Raw genomic sequence first — 18,915 nt, 5'->3', positions numbered from 1 at the left:
TAATAGTGACCTCCCTAGGTATTTATATTGATTGTGGGAAACTTGTTCTTCATCCTTCATATTTTCCAGAATGATTATCATCATTTTAGTAATCATAAACCAAAACACCTGATAGCAGGGTTATGTCAGCATTTATTTACATATCTTCTGTAGACCCGAGTGCCTCGGAAGGGATGGTCTTATGTTCCTGCAAGTTTTCAATTTACAGGCAGGCTTCCAACTTGAAGGTAATTGAGTGGAATGTCCCATGAGACTGCTGTCCCCATTTTTTTTTTCCTCCCTTATTAGACCAATAAAAGCTTTCAGTCTTGCTCCTAAGACTCTGCTTTCCCAGAACAAAAGCACCTTTCCAGACAAGGCTAGCCCAGAGCTACAGATTGGGCTGAGTGCATGGTGTGGCTGTTTCACTGCTTGCTCCCCTTCTTGTGGGGTACAGGATAGCCTTGCTTGTGTCCTGTCCATCCAGGGGCAGGGAGGTGACCTGAGTGGCCCCTGGGAATCAGAAGCAGCCTCATCCAGATAGATGACTGTCACCAGGAGATCCTGTCCTCTATCATCTACATTTTTAGGGGCATGGTGGTGACATTTTAGAACCTGTGGTCAGTACCTCTTGGAAGTTCGTGGAATTAGAACTGTTCTGAGAGAGCAGTGGTTTGCTTGGGTCTGAAGTGGGGGGAAAAGACTGCTAGGTGTGGCCTGAGTGAACGTATGCATACAGGAATCAGAGATTACCCAGAATGGCTGCCACCATGCTTCCTGGTCTCCCTCCCCACATGCATCCCTGGTGGTTGCACCCAGAAAGCCCTTCCTTCTGTCCAGCTGCTTGGAAGCTATTTAATAGTACTTGGTGTGTTTCTCTCTTTGACTAGGCCTTGAGATGCACACTCAGTGTTCGTGTGGGCTGCTTGACGGCTCTCCTCCTCTTACCCTCGTGGCCCCAGAAATGCACGCCTTGTTGTCAAGTTGTGTATCATCAGTAGGATGCCTTGCTCAGTACTGATTATCTCCCTTCTGGGTTAACAACACCTTCTCTGGAATTGAGACTCTTGGATAGCACAGCTGTCTTTGCAAATAAATGTTTTGCCTTGAGATGCCACAACAAATGGATTTTGCTAGAAATACATATCACCTTCAGAAGAGAGGTGAAAGTACAGCTGTCAGAGGGAAGTGAACAAGGTAAACATTGCCAAGTGAGCTTTGTAATGCAGAAGTCCTTGTGGGAGACTTCATGCCAGAGTCAACACAGGAGAAGGAGACTAGACTGCGGGAGAGCTTATCCCTCTAGAATATTCTAGACAGGACATCTGGAGTTTCTGTAAGCATCTTACTGCCTTCAGCATTTATTTTCCTTTATTACACCTCAAAGGTACGCTGATACACTGTGTCTTTGGAGTGACTGCATTGAAATGATCTCAAAAACAAAAAGAATAAGGACATCTTGGCCACAAGATTTAGTTTTAGAAAAAAGTACATACGAATTATAATTCAAACATAATTGCTACTCAGATCCCACTGATTCAGAACTAGGCTAAATGTTGAGACTTTAAAAAGTGTCCATTTTAATTAAATCTTGTCATTAAGTCTTTCTGTTCTATTCTGCCTCCAATCTGTGTCCAGCTCTCTGGGCTCCAGTTTCTGAACTTCTCCCTTAGTAGCTAATAAATCCACTTTATTTCTCAGTTTGCCTAAACCATTTTTTTAAAGTTTTTTTTTTTTTTTTTTTTTTAACCAAGGTCTTCTAAAGTGTATCATGTTTTTAAAACCACTTCTTCTGGAATTCTTATTTGTGGGCCTGCTGTGCCTTGTTCTTAATGCTTTAGCCCACGTACTGTCCTCTCTTGGGAGGTATGGATTTATTCCTGGCATTATTTCTGCTTCTTTGAAGAAAGAGGCAGATTAGCCATGTTATATTTAATTCTCTTTTTATCCCCAGCTTTTTCGTTTTAATCTCTGTCTTTTTTATTCCTATGTTTTGTATCCCCGAAGCTTTTTTGATCGGATGCATGCGTCAGCCCATCTCTTGTTGGTTCACGTTCTTAAACCCTGGCTCCTATTCAGACTCACTAATGTACAGTCCTGTTTCAGCTTCTTAAAGCGTCTGCATTCAGATGGTATACCTGTGGAGCAGCAATGGCAGTATTTTCAGACCTATCCTGGTGAAAATGATTGTAAGGGCCCTTTGCCAACCACAGTACTTCTGTGTATGCTGAGTAATAACCACAGGGAAATGGTAGTCTGACTTCAGGTAAGTATAGTATAGTCCTTATTTATAAAAATTGAGTAAGGAGCCCATTCATATGGTTAATTTTTCGGTTTTGTGGTTGGAAGGTTTTGTGGTTGTTTAATTTACATAGAGATAACTGAAAATAGCACAGGGGTTCCAGGACAATAAGGAGACCTGGGTAATTCATTATTTGGAGTTTGCTGTTGACCTGGTTGAGTGAGTTTTGTTTTTGTTTTTGTTTTTCCCATTTATCAGGTGAGGGATGTTGAATAAATTAGTCGTTGCCAAACCGTGCCAAGCCTTAGGATTGATGGGGAGGGCTCAGAGGAGAGAGCAGGGCGTGTCCTGGGATAGTTCAGCTTCCCTCTGAGGTCCCTGGAAAAGTGATTTCACCATACTTTTTAAGGAGCATGTCAAAACCTGCTGTTTCCCCGGGTTTGGGGATTCTGTAAACCAGTAAGATTTCTGTACACTGAGGTTGGCCAGGATGGGGAAGGGAAGCACTGCCAACTCTACCAGATGAGATGAATTCCATTGACTATTACCATAATTGCCTCAAAAAGGAGGAAGAATATCTGGTCTCAACCAAAGAACCCAACCAAACAGATAAAAATAGCCTACTTTAGATCAAACAGCTGCAGTACTCTAACCGCCCCCCCCCCCCACCTTGTTCCTGGTCTGGTGGAGCTGGTGGGGCAGCACAGGATGGAGAGGTCCTTGGGGCTGTTGGGCTGTGCTCTCTAAAACTCTGTTCATCAAAAACCAGTGCATAGGGGCACCTGGGTGGCTCAATGGATTAAGTATCTGCCTTTGGCTCAGGTCATGATCCCAGGGTCCTGGAATCAAACCCCACATCAGGCTCTCTACTCAGTGGGGAGCCTGCTTCTCCCTCTCACTCTGCCTACCACTCCCCCTGCTTGTGCTCTCTCTGTCAAACAAATAAATAAAATCCTTTAAAAAAAAAAAAAAAAAGAAAGACAGTGCATAATGCATCTGTTTTACAGTGGCGACGAAGCAGTGTTTGCTGGTTTGTTCTCAAGATGTTGATTTCATTTGGTTTATTTGTCAAAATTTCTTCTGGTTTTTAAAAAATATTCATATATTGGATTAAGATTTTAAGCAGGTAGTCCCCCTCATAATTAGCATATCAAAACATTCACATTTCATTTTATTCAAATTTTTGTCCTCACCGAGATCTGAATATTTTAAGCAAAACACCTCCACCAGAGGTATTTCAGCCTTGACAATTCAATCTAGAAGGAAAACATGGTGAGAGGACTTACATACTCCTTCAGTGATGCGGGGGTGGGGAGTGGGGCGTCAAGTGTGGTCAGCATTGGGCCCTATCAACTCTGAATTTTCTGTGGCAGGAAAGGATAGTGTGGGATATGGAGCTAATCTTCAAATCATGTAACGTGGGTTTTATCAGATGGAAAGACATTAGATGCCATGAGACCACATGTGGGTTTGCTTGGAAGTTAAATGGAATTTATCGATTGTTGGAGAGGATAAGCCATGGGTCATTTTTAGAACTTACAATACACTAGTTATGTGCCTGTGGGCATTGAAGGACCTCTAAATCATTCCATAAATTGAAAAGCTTTCTAGAATGTGCAGTTTGGTGGATTATTAGTTTATTAATATATTATTGTTATATTAATATATAATTAAGATATTCAGGATTTTATACTTTGATTACAATGATAGCAGTGTAGTACAGCGTCAGCTAATAGAGATATTCAGGATGTTGAAACTTTTAAAATCCATTGATATTAGTTAGAAAACTTGCTGCAAACAGCAACCTCACCTTATTCTGGTTAACTTCAGCTACAAAGGAATTGATCAGACGAGGATCAAGTTATTCACAGTTCAGTGGGGAGGACAGAGACTCAGGCTTTGGCAGGATTCATGGAGAACAAGACTCAGCTAAGACCATGCCCAGGAAAGATCTGGTTAAGCCATCACCACTGTCAGTCCCAGAATCTCCAGCCTCTCAGGTCTGGTGTAACACTTAAAGCAGTTGCCCATGTGCCTCTGTGTCCCTCACCCCCACCCTGCAGCGTCCCAAGGCTGTACTGAGCCTGCACTGTGATTGGTTACCCTGTTTCGCTTCCACAGAGGAGAGTGGGCCTGGGAAAGCTTCCATAGTTGGTGATGGGTCCCTGCCACTCACCCACCATGGATCGCCCCCAAGAAAGAAGAGCTTCAGGTACTGGGCAGCTGATCCAGTAGAAGTTCCCTGTGTCACTGGGGAGAAAATTTGAGCAAAGTATGTGCTAGTTAAATGAGGACTGAGTAGCATACTAAGGACTGGAGTTTTGGGGCCTGACTCCAGTTAGCTAAGTGACGGTGGACAGATTGCTAAAGCACTGGGGGCCTCTGTGTCCTCATCTGTACCGAGAGAGGGAATTTTACTGACTGCCTCAGCCCCATGACTCCATAACCAGAGTCCTTCTTTCCAGCAATAAAATTTAAAAATAAATGAGATAATAGAAGCAGACAGAGCTGTAATAAAGCATCTCTTCAAAGTTCGAGAATGCTAAGTCGACACTCCTTGAAACCTGGACATGAGAAAGTTTAAGTATTTGGATGGCAGAGTGGTCATGGTGTAGCAGGTGTAGGAATGGATGGGCTTGAGCGCTGCTTTTCCAATGCCATCACCCCAACCCTGTCCTTGCAGGGTGCCGCACGGGAGATTTCTGAAACTTGTATTCGCATCTGCAAGGTGGACTTGCACTGTTGTGAAGATGAAATGTGCCTCATCTTCATTGAGGCCACACATGTAAAAGTACCCAGTGCATAGGAAGTGTTCCAAGGAGGTCATTCCTTCCCTGCCCAGGAGGCTGATGGGTCTGGTTCTCCTGGTTCTGCTCTCTCAGTCTCACCCTCGAATAGAGGGAGTTAAATGGCAATTCAATGAACATTCGTCAAACACAAGGCACATTTCTGTGCTCTGGGCCAGGCCCGCATGGGTTCTAAAGAAAAACCAGAGTCAGAAGCTGCATCCCACAGGCCAGCCCTGCCCTGTGCCCTGCTCTCCAGGAGCCCTCTGGGATTGAGAGCTGTGACCTCTGCAGTACCAAACCTAGTAAGTTTTTGTTTTGTTGTGACATTTTTTGCTGTAAAATGAAATGCATATAACCATATGAAACAAATATATAGTTTCTTGATTTATCTTTAAGCAGCCACACTTGGAAGTCAAGATGCTGAATTGTGCCAGCACCCTGAAGCCTTCCCTATGCCTCTGTCCCATAATAAATGACCTCCCAAGTAGCCACTGTGCTTTTAGAATAGGTACTTCCTTAACGTTTCTCTGTAGCTCAGTCACCCACGTGTGCCTCCCTAGACTCTCCGGTTTATTCATACCCTCCCTTTTTTTATTTGATGATGCCTTTTAAGTGTCTGAATCTGCAGATCTGCCTCTTCCTCCCTTTCTTTTTCTTAAAATTTACCTGTTGGAGTAGCCAGGCACTATGGCCCTTAGAATTTCATGGGTTTTGCTGATCGGACTCTCTTGGGGCAATTTGACATGTTCCTGGTGTCATCTGGAGATCCTGGTGCCTTTTATTACACCAAACACAATGTCTCCTGTAGAAGAAGGAGCTCAGTGACCATTTTGTAATTGAAGTGGAATGGTGCATGGGAACTTTGGTACGTGATTCATTCATAATGGACATACCACATGTCATGTCCACGTTTCCAAAGCCACTGGTGACTTTAAAAGAACAGACTTCTCAGAAAGCCATATTTTTAGATGATGTGTACTTTGCATTTCTTACCAGCTCACTTGGTGTTCTCTCTCACACACCTTTAGGACAGTGGATCCTGAGATCAAATCTCAGAACTCGCCTTGCACTCTGGGTTATACTAAAATTGTTGTGTGGCTTCTCAAGTCTGTGTTATCAGTAACAGAAACTCTTCTGTGTTTCTGAGCATTCTCAAACCATTGCATACATACATAGCTCCACAATTCACATTCTGTTTATGTGAGTCAGGAAAGGAAAAGATGGAGAAGCCATTGTTTATCTGTAAGAGTCAGGAGACAGGCTGTCTGAATCAAGTCAGTATTTTAGCTAGCTGAGTGTTCATCCAAGTGTACTATCCTTGATGTACATGGTTAGTCAGTTTCCAAAGAAATCTGATCCAACTAAATATATGTAAACTATACATGGCCTATAATTGAACTTTGCTTTGATGAGTCGGGATCTTATACTGCCTTCAGCCATCACCATGAGTGATTTTTAGACACCCCAGAAGTCACATTTAAAAATAAACCTGGTATCAGGGGGTTGGGGGTTGTTATTTTTGTTTTGTTTTGTTTTTAGCCTTTTGTAGCTTTCTCTTAACGCTTATAGTGTTATAATCATGGGATGGAGGCCTCTTGAGATCTCTAAGAGAGAAAAAGGAAGGGATGCCAATGAAACTGAGAGGCCACCAAAGGGCCACCTCAAGAGCCAGATTTGTGGTGCCAGGCACCAGGAGGACAAGACCACCTATGTGCAGTTAGTGGTGTGACCATTGGGACAGACCTCCTGAAAGCAGTGTCTCAGCTGTTCCAGATTGTTAGAGACAGGCTTTCTCTTCATTATCGGAGGGCAGGGGAGGAGACAAAAAGGTTGGTGTCTACATTACCTTGGCAGGAGACCCATTTCTCATTTATTCATGTTTTTCGTGGATTCTGATATATTGCACACTGTAGGTATACTGTAGTTGTGGTGTACTCAGTGGTGAACCAAACCGAGTGCAGTCCTTGCTCTCGGGGAGTTTCCAATCTGGAGGATGGACCAGGCTGTCAGAGAGCAAGCACGCAGCCCAAAGAAGAGATGAACAATTAGATGGAGAGTGAGGAGAATGAAGGGGTACTTTAGCCAGGGTGGCTAGGGCAGGCCGGAAGCATAGCCTATGCCCGGGCCTTAGGCAGACTTGGTATTTTTGAGAAACTGAAAGCACATCGCTTTAGTTGAAGCATCATGAACAGTCTGGAGCAGGACTTCTACCACCTTCCCTAAAGTCATTTTTTACTATAGCAAATACAGAAACATCGTGGGTTACTTTATACCATCAAGTATTTTATTTTATCTGGGTGGAGAATGGGCAGAGGGATAGAGAGGAAGAATCTGAGGCAGGTTCCACACCCAGCACAGAGTCCAACACTGGGCTCAACACATGATCCTGAGATCATGACCTGAGCTAAAATCAAGAGTCAGATGCTTAACCGACTGAGCCACCTGTGCACCCAACTGTCAGGTATTTTAGATTTCTCCTGTGAAGCCTTCTCACAATTACAGGAAGTTGGAACGTATGTTTGGCATTTGTACATGGTTGATTTGTTCCTTATTCTACTTAAAACTAAGAGCTCTAAGTTCTCCTTGATCTCCCTTGGGAGATTCAGGCAAGCATTCCTAGAACTCTAGTTTCATCAGTATCATAAAGTGTCTGAAGCACAGATCGTGGTAAACTCTCAAGTTTTAAAACTTACCTTAAATCTTTACCAACCATTTGGTTTTCACGGATCTCCTATCCAAATTACCAAGTAGATTTTAAAATACCCGCAGTTTCTAGTTGATTGCATTTCATCATAAAAAAGCAGTGTTCATCTTACATGAGTAACAGTCCAGAAACGGGCGAAGCCTAGGATCATTTGTTAGAAACAACCTATAAACACCCCTGGATGCTTGGGTCTCTACACTGAGGATTGCGCCAAGTGTCCCATCGCTAGGTTCATTGGTGGCAGAAAGGAAGGGGCCTCCCTAGCCTTGGTGTGCTGTTGTGTTCAAAGGACAACTTGAACTCTCGAGGCTTTCCAGTGCTCTCCCTCTTTCGTTTGCTTGTTGCTTGAGACTAACAGCCCTACCACAGAAAGGCTCACCATGTCACCAAGCAGCTGGTAAGCCGTGTCCCATGTCACACTGTTCCTTGTGCCTTCCTGTGGACAGATGCCCCGTAGCCCCACACACAGTAGCATTCCCTCGCCTGTGCCATTCCTCCATTACCTGTCTGCTTCCAAGCCCTCCGCCCCCCCTGCTTTATTTCTTCCTGTCTTTCCTTTTTGGAGCCTTGCTTTCCCCACTACCCACTCCTGTGACTTTCCTTCTCCTCTGGGGTTCATCCACCCAGCTCTTTTGTATCTCTCCTTATTTATCCCTCTCTTCCTTTTCTTCCCCACCTTCCCACTATTTTTTTTCTTCCTTGCCTCATCTCCAGAACCTGTGTCTCACTTTCTGTGATGCTAATTATATCTGGCATTGAATCTTGATCGGTTACCAACTAACAGCAGCAGACTGCATGTGTGCATTATTTAAAATTAATAGGAAGGACTCTGGCACATCCTACTTTGCATTTGCCCAGGCCTCCAGTGCCTACATGAGGTCCTGGTGTGGAGGCGTGGCTGGCTAACACGTCATGGTGGAATAAGAAATGAATGAACACATTGCTGGTCAGCTTGATGGGGTCCATTATCCATAGTTTCTGTGGCAGAAGAAATTTCTGAATCTTGAAGCTTCCAGACTCTATTGAATAGATGAGGATAGACAGATAACATGTATAGAAAGAGCTCTGTGTTGTTTATCACATGACTGAATGAGAATCTCTGTGCTGGCGGAGAAAGAAGTCTGTTAGTAAGTCTGGGTTCTAATCCTGGCTGGTCTGTTCCTGCAGCCTCACATCAGAGAGCTATAACCTTTCTCAGCAAAAGTTGATTGATATGAAAGTGAGCTGCCTTACCAGAGTATGTATGAAGAGATGTGTATAAAAGCACTTTATGAATCACAAAACACTAGACAAGTAAAGCATCATGTTGCCCGTATTAATCACAATACAATTAAGAATTTAAAATTGGACTCTTCACATTTCTTTTTTTTTTTTTTTTTTAATTTTTATTTATTTATGATAGTCACACAGAGAGAGAGAGAGGCAGAGACACAGACAGAGGGAGAAGCAGGCTCCATGCACCGGGAGCCCGACGTGGGACTCGATCCCGGATCTCCAGGATCGCGCCCTGGGCCAAAGGCAGGCGCCAAACCGCTGCGCCACCCAGGGATCCCCGACTCTTCACATTTCAAATATGTTATTTACTCTTTTAAAAAAATGATTTATTTATTTGAGAGAGAGGGAGAGCATGCACACGAGTGGGCAAGCACTGGTCGAGGGAGGAGGGAAGAGAAGGGAGAGAGAGAGAGAATCTCAAGCAGACTTCCCTGCTGAGCATGGAGCCCAACTCAGGGCTCCATGTCACAATCCTGAGACCATGACCTAAGCCGAAATCAAGAGTTAGATGCTAAACCAACTGAGCTACCCAGGCCCCCCCTATGATTTACTTTTAAATCCGTCTTTTGAAGGAATGTGTCTCATCGTCAAATGCTAAAGGATGGCATGTACTTGAGGCCATAGAGTAATTTGTAGAAAAGCCTCCCTGTTATAGGAATCTAGGACTAAAAGTAGACCAAAAAAACAGTGAAAATATATATGCACTTCTGATAGAAAATGTTTACACAAATCAATGGGACGGTTTCCCTTATGCTGATTTGGAGGGTAGTTTTTTTTTTTTGAATTTTTAAATGCAAAGATGTAACTTATAGTGTTCTATTTTTGATACAGCTGAGTTGTAGCATGGCCATCCCCATGAGTTGTTCATCTTAGAGTTTCAGAATTCATAAACTTGAACTTCTTTTGTTTAGTTCCCAGACTGTGGGAGAGAATGTACTCCCTGCACTCAGCAAAGATACTAATTAAGGTCTTCCTTCATTAATTTTCTTCCTTCCGAGAAATGTTGGCCCGGTCAGAGTAGAGAAATCGGTCAAACCCATCTTACTAAATTGAGTCGTGGTGAGTGCATCTGTTTCTGACTTTGCTGGGCTCCCCGGATTGGCAGGTGGACAAGAAGCGGGCTGGATCTGGAGCAGGCTGACCTCCTGCCTTCTCAAGCCCCTCATCCTGTGCTGTCCCTTTAGTAAGCTTTGCTGTCTCTTGTCATTCCTACAGGCCATGCAGGACGCACTGGCAGACCTTCCAGAGTGGTATGGGATAAAAGGCATGCAAGCCCATTGGATCGGGGACTGCGTGGGCTGCCATCTGGACTTCACACTGAAGGTGATCAGGCAATGCCTCTTCATCGATTGAAGCTCACAAATCCCTTCTGCAGTTTCTGAACTCACTGAGCAAACCAGCAACTTGGTGAAAAATACTGCCAGTCACACATGTCATTTCAAACTTCGTAGTGGCCACATTTTTAAAGTGCACAGAACCAGGCGAAATTGATTTTAATAACATATTTTTATTTAACCCATCGTATAGAAAACATTGTCATTTCAGGATGTGATCAGTAACAAACTTTTATGGAGAAAACAGTTTATACTCCAGATTGATTGATTGATTGATTTATAGATTTTATTTATTCATGAGAGACAGAGAGAGAGGCAGAGACACAGGCAGAGGGAGAAGCAGGCTCCATGCAGGGAGTAAAATAAGGTAAGTTTTAAAACTTGAGAGTTTACCACGATCTGTGCTTCAGACACTTTATGATGCTGATGAAACTAGAGTTCTAGGAATGCTTGCCTGAATCTCCCAAGGGAGATCAAGGAGAACTTAGAGCTCTTAGTTTTAAGTAGAATAAGGAACAAATCAACCATTTACAAATGCCAACATGTGGGACTCGATCCTGGGACTCCAGGATCACGCCCTGGGCCGAAGGCATACACTCAAGTGCTGAGCCACCCAGGCGTCCCTACACTTCAGTTTTAGAACAGAGTCTTTGAAATGTGCATTATCTCACACTTACAACAATCCTGGCCACATTCCAAGTGCTCCGTCACCTCATGCTACTACTGGCCACCCTACTGGTCAGCCCAGATATAGAGGGTTTTCTGTGGGCCCATGAATTCCCTGCAATGATGTGTGGAATGTTGGGTGGGCATTTTCTGGAGTAGAGGGCCCAGAGCTCAGAGGGGTTCATGTCTACAAAGCAGGTTAAAAACCAGCTAGGCAAAGGCTGATGCCTTCTCAAAACTAGCCACACCCGAAGCTGGTAAGGGCTATGGGCCTACCCAGGGTTCAGTAGAGCCTATTTGTGTGGAAACACTGCTCAAAGGTCAATACTGAGGGCCCACCTACTTTGGAAGGTCCCCCACAAACTTTTCTCTTTGTCTCTACAGACTGGGTTGTTGTTGTTTGGCTGTTTCTTACCTGGGTGGGTTATGGTTTGGTTTTTTTTAATGCTTCTGATGTCTCCTTTCTACTTAAGACTTTTGTGCCCTGTTCATTTAGCTCCAAACTCATCCCTCTCCTTAAGCCAGACCTTTCAAAGGAGGGGACAGCAGCCAACATACAGAGTTGACCTAGTTTTCTAGACTCCTCCTACTGACAGCCATGCTGGTGTCTGCTGAGCACCTGCTACTTGTCACAGAGCTCACACTTCCCTGTGCCATCTCACAGAAGTGATCCACCTCACTGCAGACATGGGAAGCCCCCCATGAGGGAGTGAGAACTTTGGAACCTTTGAAAAACAAATCCTGAAATGACCAAATTCTCTCACCACTTTCCTGAAAAAGTGGTGAGATTTCTGAAATTCAGCCCAGCTGCGACTTTGGTTGAGACTCTCAGGGCCATCTCTTTGAGCTCCTGTGCATTAGGCCAGGGTGAAGGCTGAGGGTCTGTGAGCCATTCAGCTGCTGTATATGAAGTGGCTCCCACATTCTCTCCTTTACCCAACATTTTATTATGAAAATGTTTCTGTTCCTGGACCCACATGAAAGTGAGTTGCCTCAGGGATGGGAACACTCTCAGTCCTGTAGGTACAGGATCATGTGGCCATGCCTCTGGCACCCTAAGCCAGGCTCCCTAGGTGACACCTAACTGGCACTCAGGCCATAGTGTAGACTCACACATCACTGGCTCACTGTGAGCATATTTGAGTGAATGTGTGAAGGAAGGAGCCTCTGTCCTCTCTGTGTCTGTCATAGATTTGCATTCAGTGGATGCCTAATGTGTGCCTCTTCTTTGAAAGGCATTTAACCAGCCCTAGAAACACTTAGTCATGAGCTCAAGTGTCCTGTTTTCTTCCTTCTCAGAATGGTTTTAGCCTCAGTGACTGTTTTTCTGGTTAGAAAAGTAGATGCCTTTATTTTTTTAATCTCTACCTTAAATCCTGGAGAAAAATATAGTTCCTTTGTCAAGACAGAAACAATATAATGTTGATAGTTAATTCTTGATTCGTGAACAAAGGAGCCAGGAAAATGGGGGAGGCATCTTTCTGAGCATGCTTTGACCACCTTCCATTTGGGGCCACCAGCGGCAATGGGCACCAGGCTTCTCAAAGAGGAATGGTGATCCTCTTCTCTGTCGTTCACCTCTGCCCCTGCCAGGGGCCATCTTAGGGCACCATATCCCTGGGGCTGCAGCCAGAAACTGTCCCCAGAGAGAAGGGAGAAGGGAATGTGGCCAGGGAGCACGACAGCCCAGAAGGAGCCCTAAGGAATGAAATGGCTCTGCTTTTACCTTCCAGGTGGATGGACAAGTCACAGGAGAAAAGCTAACTGCCTACACGGCCACCCCCGAAGCCATTTACGGTACCTCCCACGTCGCCATCTCTCCCAGTCACAGACTCTTACACGGGCACAGCTCCCTGAAGGAAACCCTTCGGAAGGCACTCGTTCCTGGCAAAGGTGAGCTGGCAAGTTCAGGCGAACATGTGGATTACAGCTTATAGTTGGATAGCACTACATGGGTTCACGGTTCTTTCTCATATGTCATCCTGTGTCATTTGTTCTTCACTTGGCCCTGACTTGTTGGTTTTTTATTTTAAGGGGCACCTGGGTGGCTCAGTCAGTTGAGGTCTGCCTTTGGCTCAGGTTGTGATCCCAGAGTCCTGGGATCCAGTCCCATGTCAGGCTCCCTGCACACTGGGGAGTCTGCTACTCCCTCTGCCTCTGCCTGCTGCTCTGCCTGCATATTCTCTCTCTCTCTCTCTCTCTCTCTCTCTCTCTCTTCTCTCGCTCTCTCTCAAATAAATAAAATCTTTTTTAAAAAATAATAAAACAGGGTAAATAAGAGCCCTGAAAATATTGTTACCCCTGGTTTCACTTTGAGTTACTAGTTTATCTGCTTCTTGAATTTCTGACTGAAAGCTCAACTCTTTCTCTTTAAATATAATCTAAATTTAAAGCTCTTTCTGATAGGAATAGAATCTTCTGCTTGATTTATAATTACATCATCAAGTGAAACTTTCCTGATGATGGTGACAAGGAGAAAGCCAGTGAGAATCAGAGGAAGCATTTTCAACAACTTCATTTTATGACTTTAAAGAATTCACACAATCATTAGAGCAGCTGAACAGAGCCCTGCTCGGTACAGGCCTTTAGTCCATGGATCAGGCTGACCTGGGAGAAGCCTAGCAGGTGTTATTGGTCAGTGAGGATTTGGGGAGTACCTGTGTGTTAGTCAGGATGCTGTGGTTGCAAGCAACAGAATCCATCCCTGGCCAAACCAGATGACACACTGGAGGCTGTGGGAACCTTGCTGACTAGCAGGAACTGGACTAAAGAGGACTTGGATCAGCCAACTGTTGGGTTTTAGCAGCAGGAACAGTCTCTTGAGCACCACTGACTGAGTGAATCTGTTCTCCCTTCGCCCTCAGTGTTTGGACCACTTGATCTGAGATTCCTGTTGCAAGGAAAAGTATCTGAATGGCATAACTGAGGCCCATGACCTTTTTCTTGGGGTTTTTGGACCCCTTCCTTGTTAGACTACCAAGACTAGAACCAGTGAGGACAGGTAGCTCCCCTAAACAAACTCAGAGGCTCTTACCAGAGGAAAGCAGTATGGAGCCTTGGCAGGCAAAAGAAAGTCCCCCTACCAGTTAGAAGTAAGTCTCTGGGGCAGCCCGGATGGCTCAGCGGTTTAGCGCCGCCGTCAGCCCAGGGTGTGATCCTGAAGACCCTGGATCGAGTCCCACGTCAGGATCCCTGCAGGGAACCTGCTTCTCCCTCTGCCTGTGTCTCTGCCTGCCCTCTCTCTCTCTCTCTCTCTCTCTCTCTCTCTCTCTCTCTCTCTGTGTTTCTCATGAACAAATAAATAAAATCTTTAAAAAAAAAAAAAAAAAGAAGTAGGTCTCTGGATAGGATGCCTGGGGGGCGCATTTGGTGGACTGTCCACTTCTTGGTTTCTGCTCAGGGTTGTGAGATTGAGCCCCACATTGGACTCCACACTGAGCACAGGATCTGCTTGAGATTCTCTCTCCCTCTCCCTCTGCTCCTCCTGGTCATGAGCATGCACTTGCTTGCTCGTTCTCAAATAAATAAATAAATCTTTAAAAAATAATAATAATAAATGAATGAATGAATAAATAAATAAATCTTTTTTTTAAAAAAAGGTAGGTTTCTGGAGAAATGTAAATATTTCTGTAAAAATCTCATCCTTATTCTCTTTTCATAGACTATAAATTTCAACCCAAAGAACACAGTCTGAATTATCAGGGTCTGTTTGAATTATTTGCCTAACAAAATGATTTGCATGGTGATGTAAAGTTTTGGTTTTATTGTTTTTGTTTTGTTTTTAAGATTTTATTTATTCATGAGAGACACTGAGAGAGAGGCAGAGACATAGGCAGAGGGGAGAAGCAGGCTCCCCTCAGGGACCTGGATATGGGACTTGATTCCAAGACCCCAGGATCACACCCCGAGCTGCAGGCAGATGCTCACCCCCAAGCAACCCAGGCGCCCTTGTTTGTTTGTTTGTTTGTTTTAATTGCTATTCTTAAAATAACCAGAATGAAAGGTTTCCTGATATCAGGCTGGAAAGATAGACAGTGTCATCCCAACTTACCTCTGCTGAAGACTTAATTGTGAACTTCCAGCATTGAAGCCAGGGTCAAATCAATGAGCACTTAGGATGAGTTTGCTGTGTGCTAAGCAATCTGGGACGTGCAGAAGACCAGTCATGGTCCTGCCTTTGTGGGGGACCATAACAGAGGAGAGCCAGATGCAAGTGTGATTCACTCTGGCCCAGGACAGATACCGCTTGCTGTCATCTCTTGATGTTATGTATTGAAACAGAAAAAAGACTTGTGTTAAAATTTCAGTGTTGTGCTCATTAAAGTCCAGTGTAGCTATCTCTCTGGGTTTTTTTCCACTTACTCAAAAAAAAAAAAAAAAAAAAAAAAAATTGGATCCTTTTTCTACTGTTTAAAGGGAAAACTCATAATTTTTACTCTCATGAGCATTTTGAGATTCCTTGTGGGCTGTGATGGTTGAAAAATACCTAAAATCGAAAAACTAAAAAATGTAAATATCCAGCCCTTAGATTTTGTTTTCTTACAGTTAATCTGGGGACACAATTTAAAATGAGGTAATATTAACAGGGATTTAATGAGATCATACATTATAAAAGACAGAGCTCCTGACATGAAAGGGACTGTATAAATTCCCTACATTTTTATATATAAGAAATTTAATTTTCTTAGCAGATGCAAAGAGCGATGTTTTCATGATCATTTGGGGTATCGGCACTTCTGACTTGTCCCATCATTTCATTTTAGCACTAAATGGCTCACTAGCTTCGTTCTCACCTCTTTTAATAATCTCTGAAATAATTTCAAATGGAGCATTGCATTTGGCTCTATCTTTTCCAGTTCCAATTTTCAGAATAAAAATATTCTTTTTTGCAGATGTCAACTTATTCAAAGTCTCAAGTTTAATTTGCACGTCAAGTCTCTGGATTTTGACATGTGACACTAGTTACGTAAGGCCAGTACGGTGCCTTAAGCGTAATGCAGTTTTCCTAAAATTCGAATTAAAATCACCATATGAATACGGGTGGATACCTTCTTTGGCTTTGGAGGTTACTTTTTATTTTTATTTTTATTTTTATTTTTATTTTTATTTTTATTTATTTATTTATTTATTTATTTATTTATTTATTTATTTGGAGGTTACATTTTAAACCCAAACATCGTATTGCTATTGTCATTTACCATTGCCAAGTGGCTCAGCTCAAATCAGACAAGCGGCTGGATTTTTTCTCCAGCATCAGGTTTTGAGGGCGACTAGTGACCGCCGAAAGTCAGGACAGTGCACAATTGTGATGGAATGTGTCACTTGCAGAAGTTTAAATACTCAAATGTGAGTTCCTACAGCCACTAAGTTGGTTTCTGTATATCAGTGCCTTTGTGGGCAACAAGATGGCCAAGAGCCATCCTGGCTGTTACTTAAGGAAAGTCACTTCACTTTTGGGAGTTTGGCTTTCCCAGCCCAGGGGGCAAGGTGGTTGTGGGGGTCCTGCGGGTCCAGAAGGAGCCCTCAGGGGCTCAGAGGAAGGTGACACATGCGGATAGGGTGATGCTTAGCAGAGGGCAGGCAGGAGGACCTGCATACCATGAAGACAAGAAAACAGCATTTGTCAGAATGGAGGGTCCGAAGCAGCTCCCTGAAGTATCTGGAAAGCATCAAGGGCAGACCTCTAGGCATGCTGCCCTAATTTCTGGATGGGTGGACTGGGTTGCCAGTGTTATTGACTACAAATACTGTTTTGCTCAGCATCCTATAATTTGGCATAGATTTCTTTTAAAAGAGCAAAAAAGTCAGGTGCTTCCCTCCAGAGTTCTTCAAACTGAGTTTATTTCTATCATTCACGTTGCCTCCTTCTCTCAGCTGACCGCCTCTGATTTAAGTCGTGTTATGTAAGCTCTGACTTGATGGGAGCAGAAACCATAAAAAGCATCAATAGGGAAATATCATCAGAGTTCTAGAAGCTGTTCTGGCTTTTCCTGACGTCTTTTCTTACATTTCTGATATTAAAATATTCAAACCCTGAGGCTTTGGAACCACACATTTCAGCTCTGAGTCACCAGTGGTCTCTACGATGCATTTTTTGCCAAAAGGGTAAGTGAGGTCTCCCTCTGAGTGAGGGTACCTCAGAACCCCGTTGTTTATGGACACATCAGAGAGCAGGAGCCTCATCTCCCTGGAAGCCCCAGGACATTAAATAATTAATTCCTCACTCGGCCCTTGCCCCCTTTCTGCTTAGTGTGTGTGGGAGGATGGGAAACAAGGCAAGGAAAGGAATCCTGTAGATTATAGTCTGTTCTTTAATCAAGCTATTCCCTCTACCATCCTTCCAGCACATGCTAATAGATGTTAGGCAGAGGAAAGAGTCTCTGTGCTCACATAATGTGGAATAAACAAAGACAAACAGGTTTCTTTGCTCCTGGATGTCTCAGAACCTTTGTTGTGCCATTTTACACTGAGACTGTCCAAGAGTGCAGGTCACATGGCACTTTTCACACTTCCTTGACCACACAACCCAGTTCCCACAGGGTGTCCCTGCGTGGAGCACTGCTTTGCTGATCACTGAAGGAAAGCCATCTGTTTGTTTTTTCCAGAGGGCACGAAAGACCTGCCTGCTTTGCAGTGGGGCCCTGGAGCAGAGGGCACCTTTTGGCCTAGAATGTTTCCTTCATAGGCTTTGTACTAAACCCATTTGGTAGGTATAGAGCCTCTGTAGGAAACGCTTTAGTTACTTTGGATTTCTCTGTGGCCTTCTTGCTTCCTGCTTCACGCTGCTAGCACCTGACAGGAGAAATACAGAGAGCTCTCGGTCTGGTTCGAGAACTTCCAATTTTAGTTTTGTCCTTTCTAAGGAATAGATTTTGACCAGGTGCAGCAAGCATGCAAGATGCTGCTATATATTCATTACAGATCTGCTAATAATTTGAGTTCATAGGCCAATTTTTTTTTTCTAATTGAAAAACTGTCCTAATAGAACTTTGAGGTGGAAAAATAAAAATAAAACAAAACCCTAAACCCAACTGTTTAATATAGTACTCTACATTTGTTTCATATTTTTCTTATAATGACTTTATTGGGATATAATTCCCATACCATGAAATTCACCCCTAATTTAAAGTGCACAATTCTGTGGTTGTTAGTATATCCACAGAATTATGCACAGTTTTATTTATTTATTAAGATTTTATGTATTTATGCATGAGCGATGCAGAGAGAGAGGCAGAGACATAGGCAGAGGGAGAAGAAGTTTTCCCTGTGGAGAGCCTGATGCAGGACTTGATCCCACAACCCCAGGATCATGACCTGAGCCAAAGGCAGACCCAGGTGCCCCTATGCACAGCTTTAGAACATTTTTGTCACCCCCAAAGAGATTCCATACCCTGTACCTACTGTTACCCTGAGCCCTAGCCAACTGCTAGTCTACTTTGTCCATAGATTTGCCAATTCTGGACATTTCATATGAATGGAATCGTACAGTATTTGTTTCTTTTGTGACTGGCTTTTTTCACTTGGTATAATGTGTTCAAGGCTCATCCATTTTAGTATTTTTTTCCCTTTTATTTCAGAATAATATTATACGTTTTATTTATTCATCAGTTGACGGACATTCTAGCCATTTTCTAGCTACTATGAGTGGTGTTGCTGTGAACATAAATACAGATTTCTATGTAGACATAGGTTTCATTTCCTTGTGTATGTATTTAGGAGTGGACTTGCTGGATTATATGGTAGCTCTGTTTTTAACTGGTCAGGGAAGCATCAGAGTTTTCCACAGCAGCTGCACTGTTTTACATTCCCACCAGCAGTATACGAGGGCTCCGATTTCTCTACATCTTTGCCAACACTTGTTATCGTCTGTCTTTTTGATCATGATCATCCTAGTTGATGGAAAGTAGTATCTCACTGTGGTTTTGA

At 43.5% G+C, this 18,915-nt stretch overlaps 1 protein-coding gene across 9 annotated transcripts in view; it reads left to right on the top strand.

Annotated features, from left to right (window-relative positions):
- LARS2 (leucyl-tRNA synthetase 2, mitochondrial) overlaps positions 1 to 18,915 on the top strand; it is a 188,978-nt gene that overhangs the window by 110,070 nt on the left and 59,993 nt on the right. For all 9 annotated transcript variants that reach the window (XM_077859188.1, XM_077859189.1, XM_077859191.1 and 6 more), the window contains 2 exons: positions 10,205 to 10,312; positions 12,723 to 12,882. In XM_077859188.1, the coding sequence (XP_077715314.1) occupies positions 10,205 to 10,312; positions 12,723 to 12,882 (268 nt within the window). The remainder of the gene's footprint in view (positions 1 to 10,204; positions 10,313 to 12,722; positions 12,883 to 18,915) is intronic.

The sequence above is a fragment of the Canis aureus genome, chromosome 19 (genome assembly GCF_053574225.1).
Source record: "Canis aureus isolate CA01 chromosome 19, VMU_Caureus_v.1.0, whole genome shotgun sequence".
In the NCBI taxonomy this organism is placed as follows: domain Eukaryota; kingdom Metazoa; phylum Chordata; class Mammalia; order Carnivora; family Canidae; genus Canis; species Canis aureus.
Note: the sequence above shows the minus strand (reverse complement) of the source record. Positions and strands in the feature narration are given on the sequence as shown.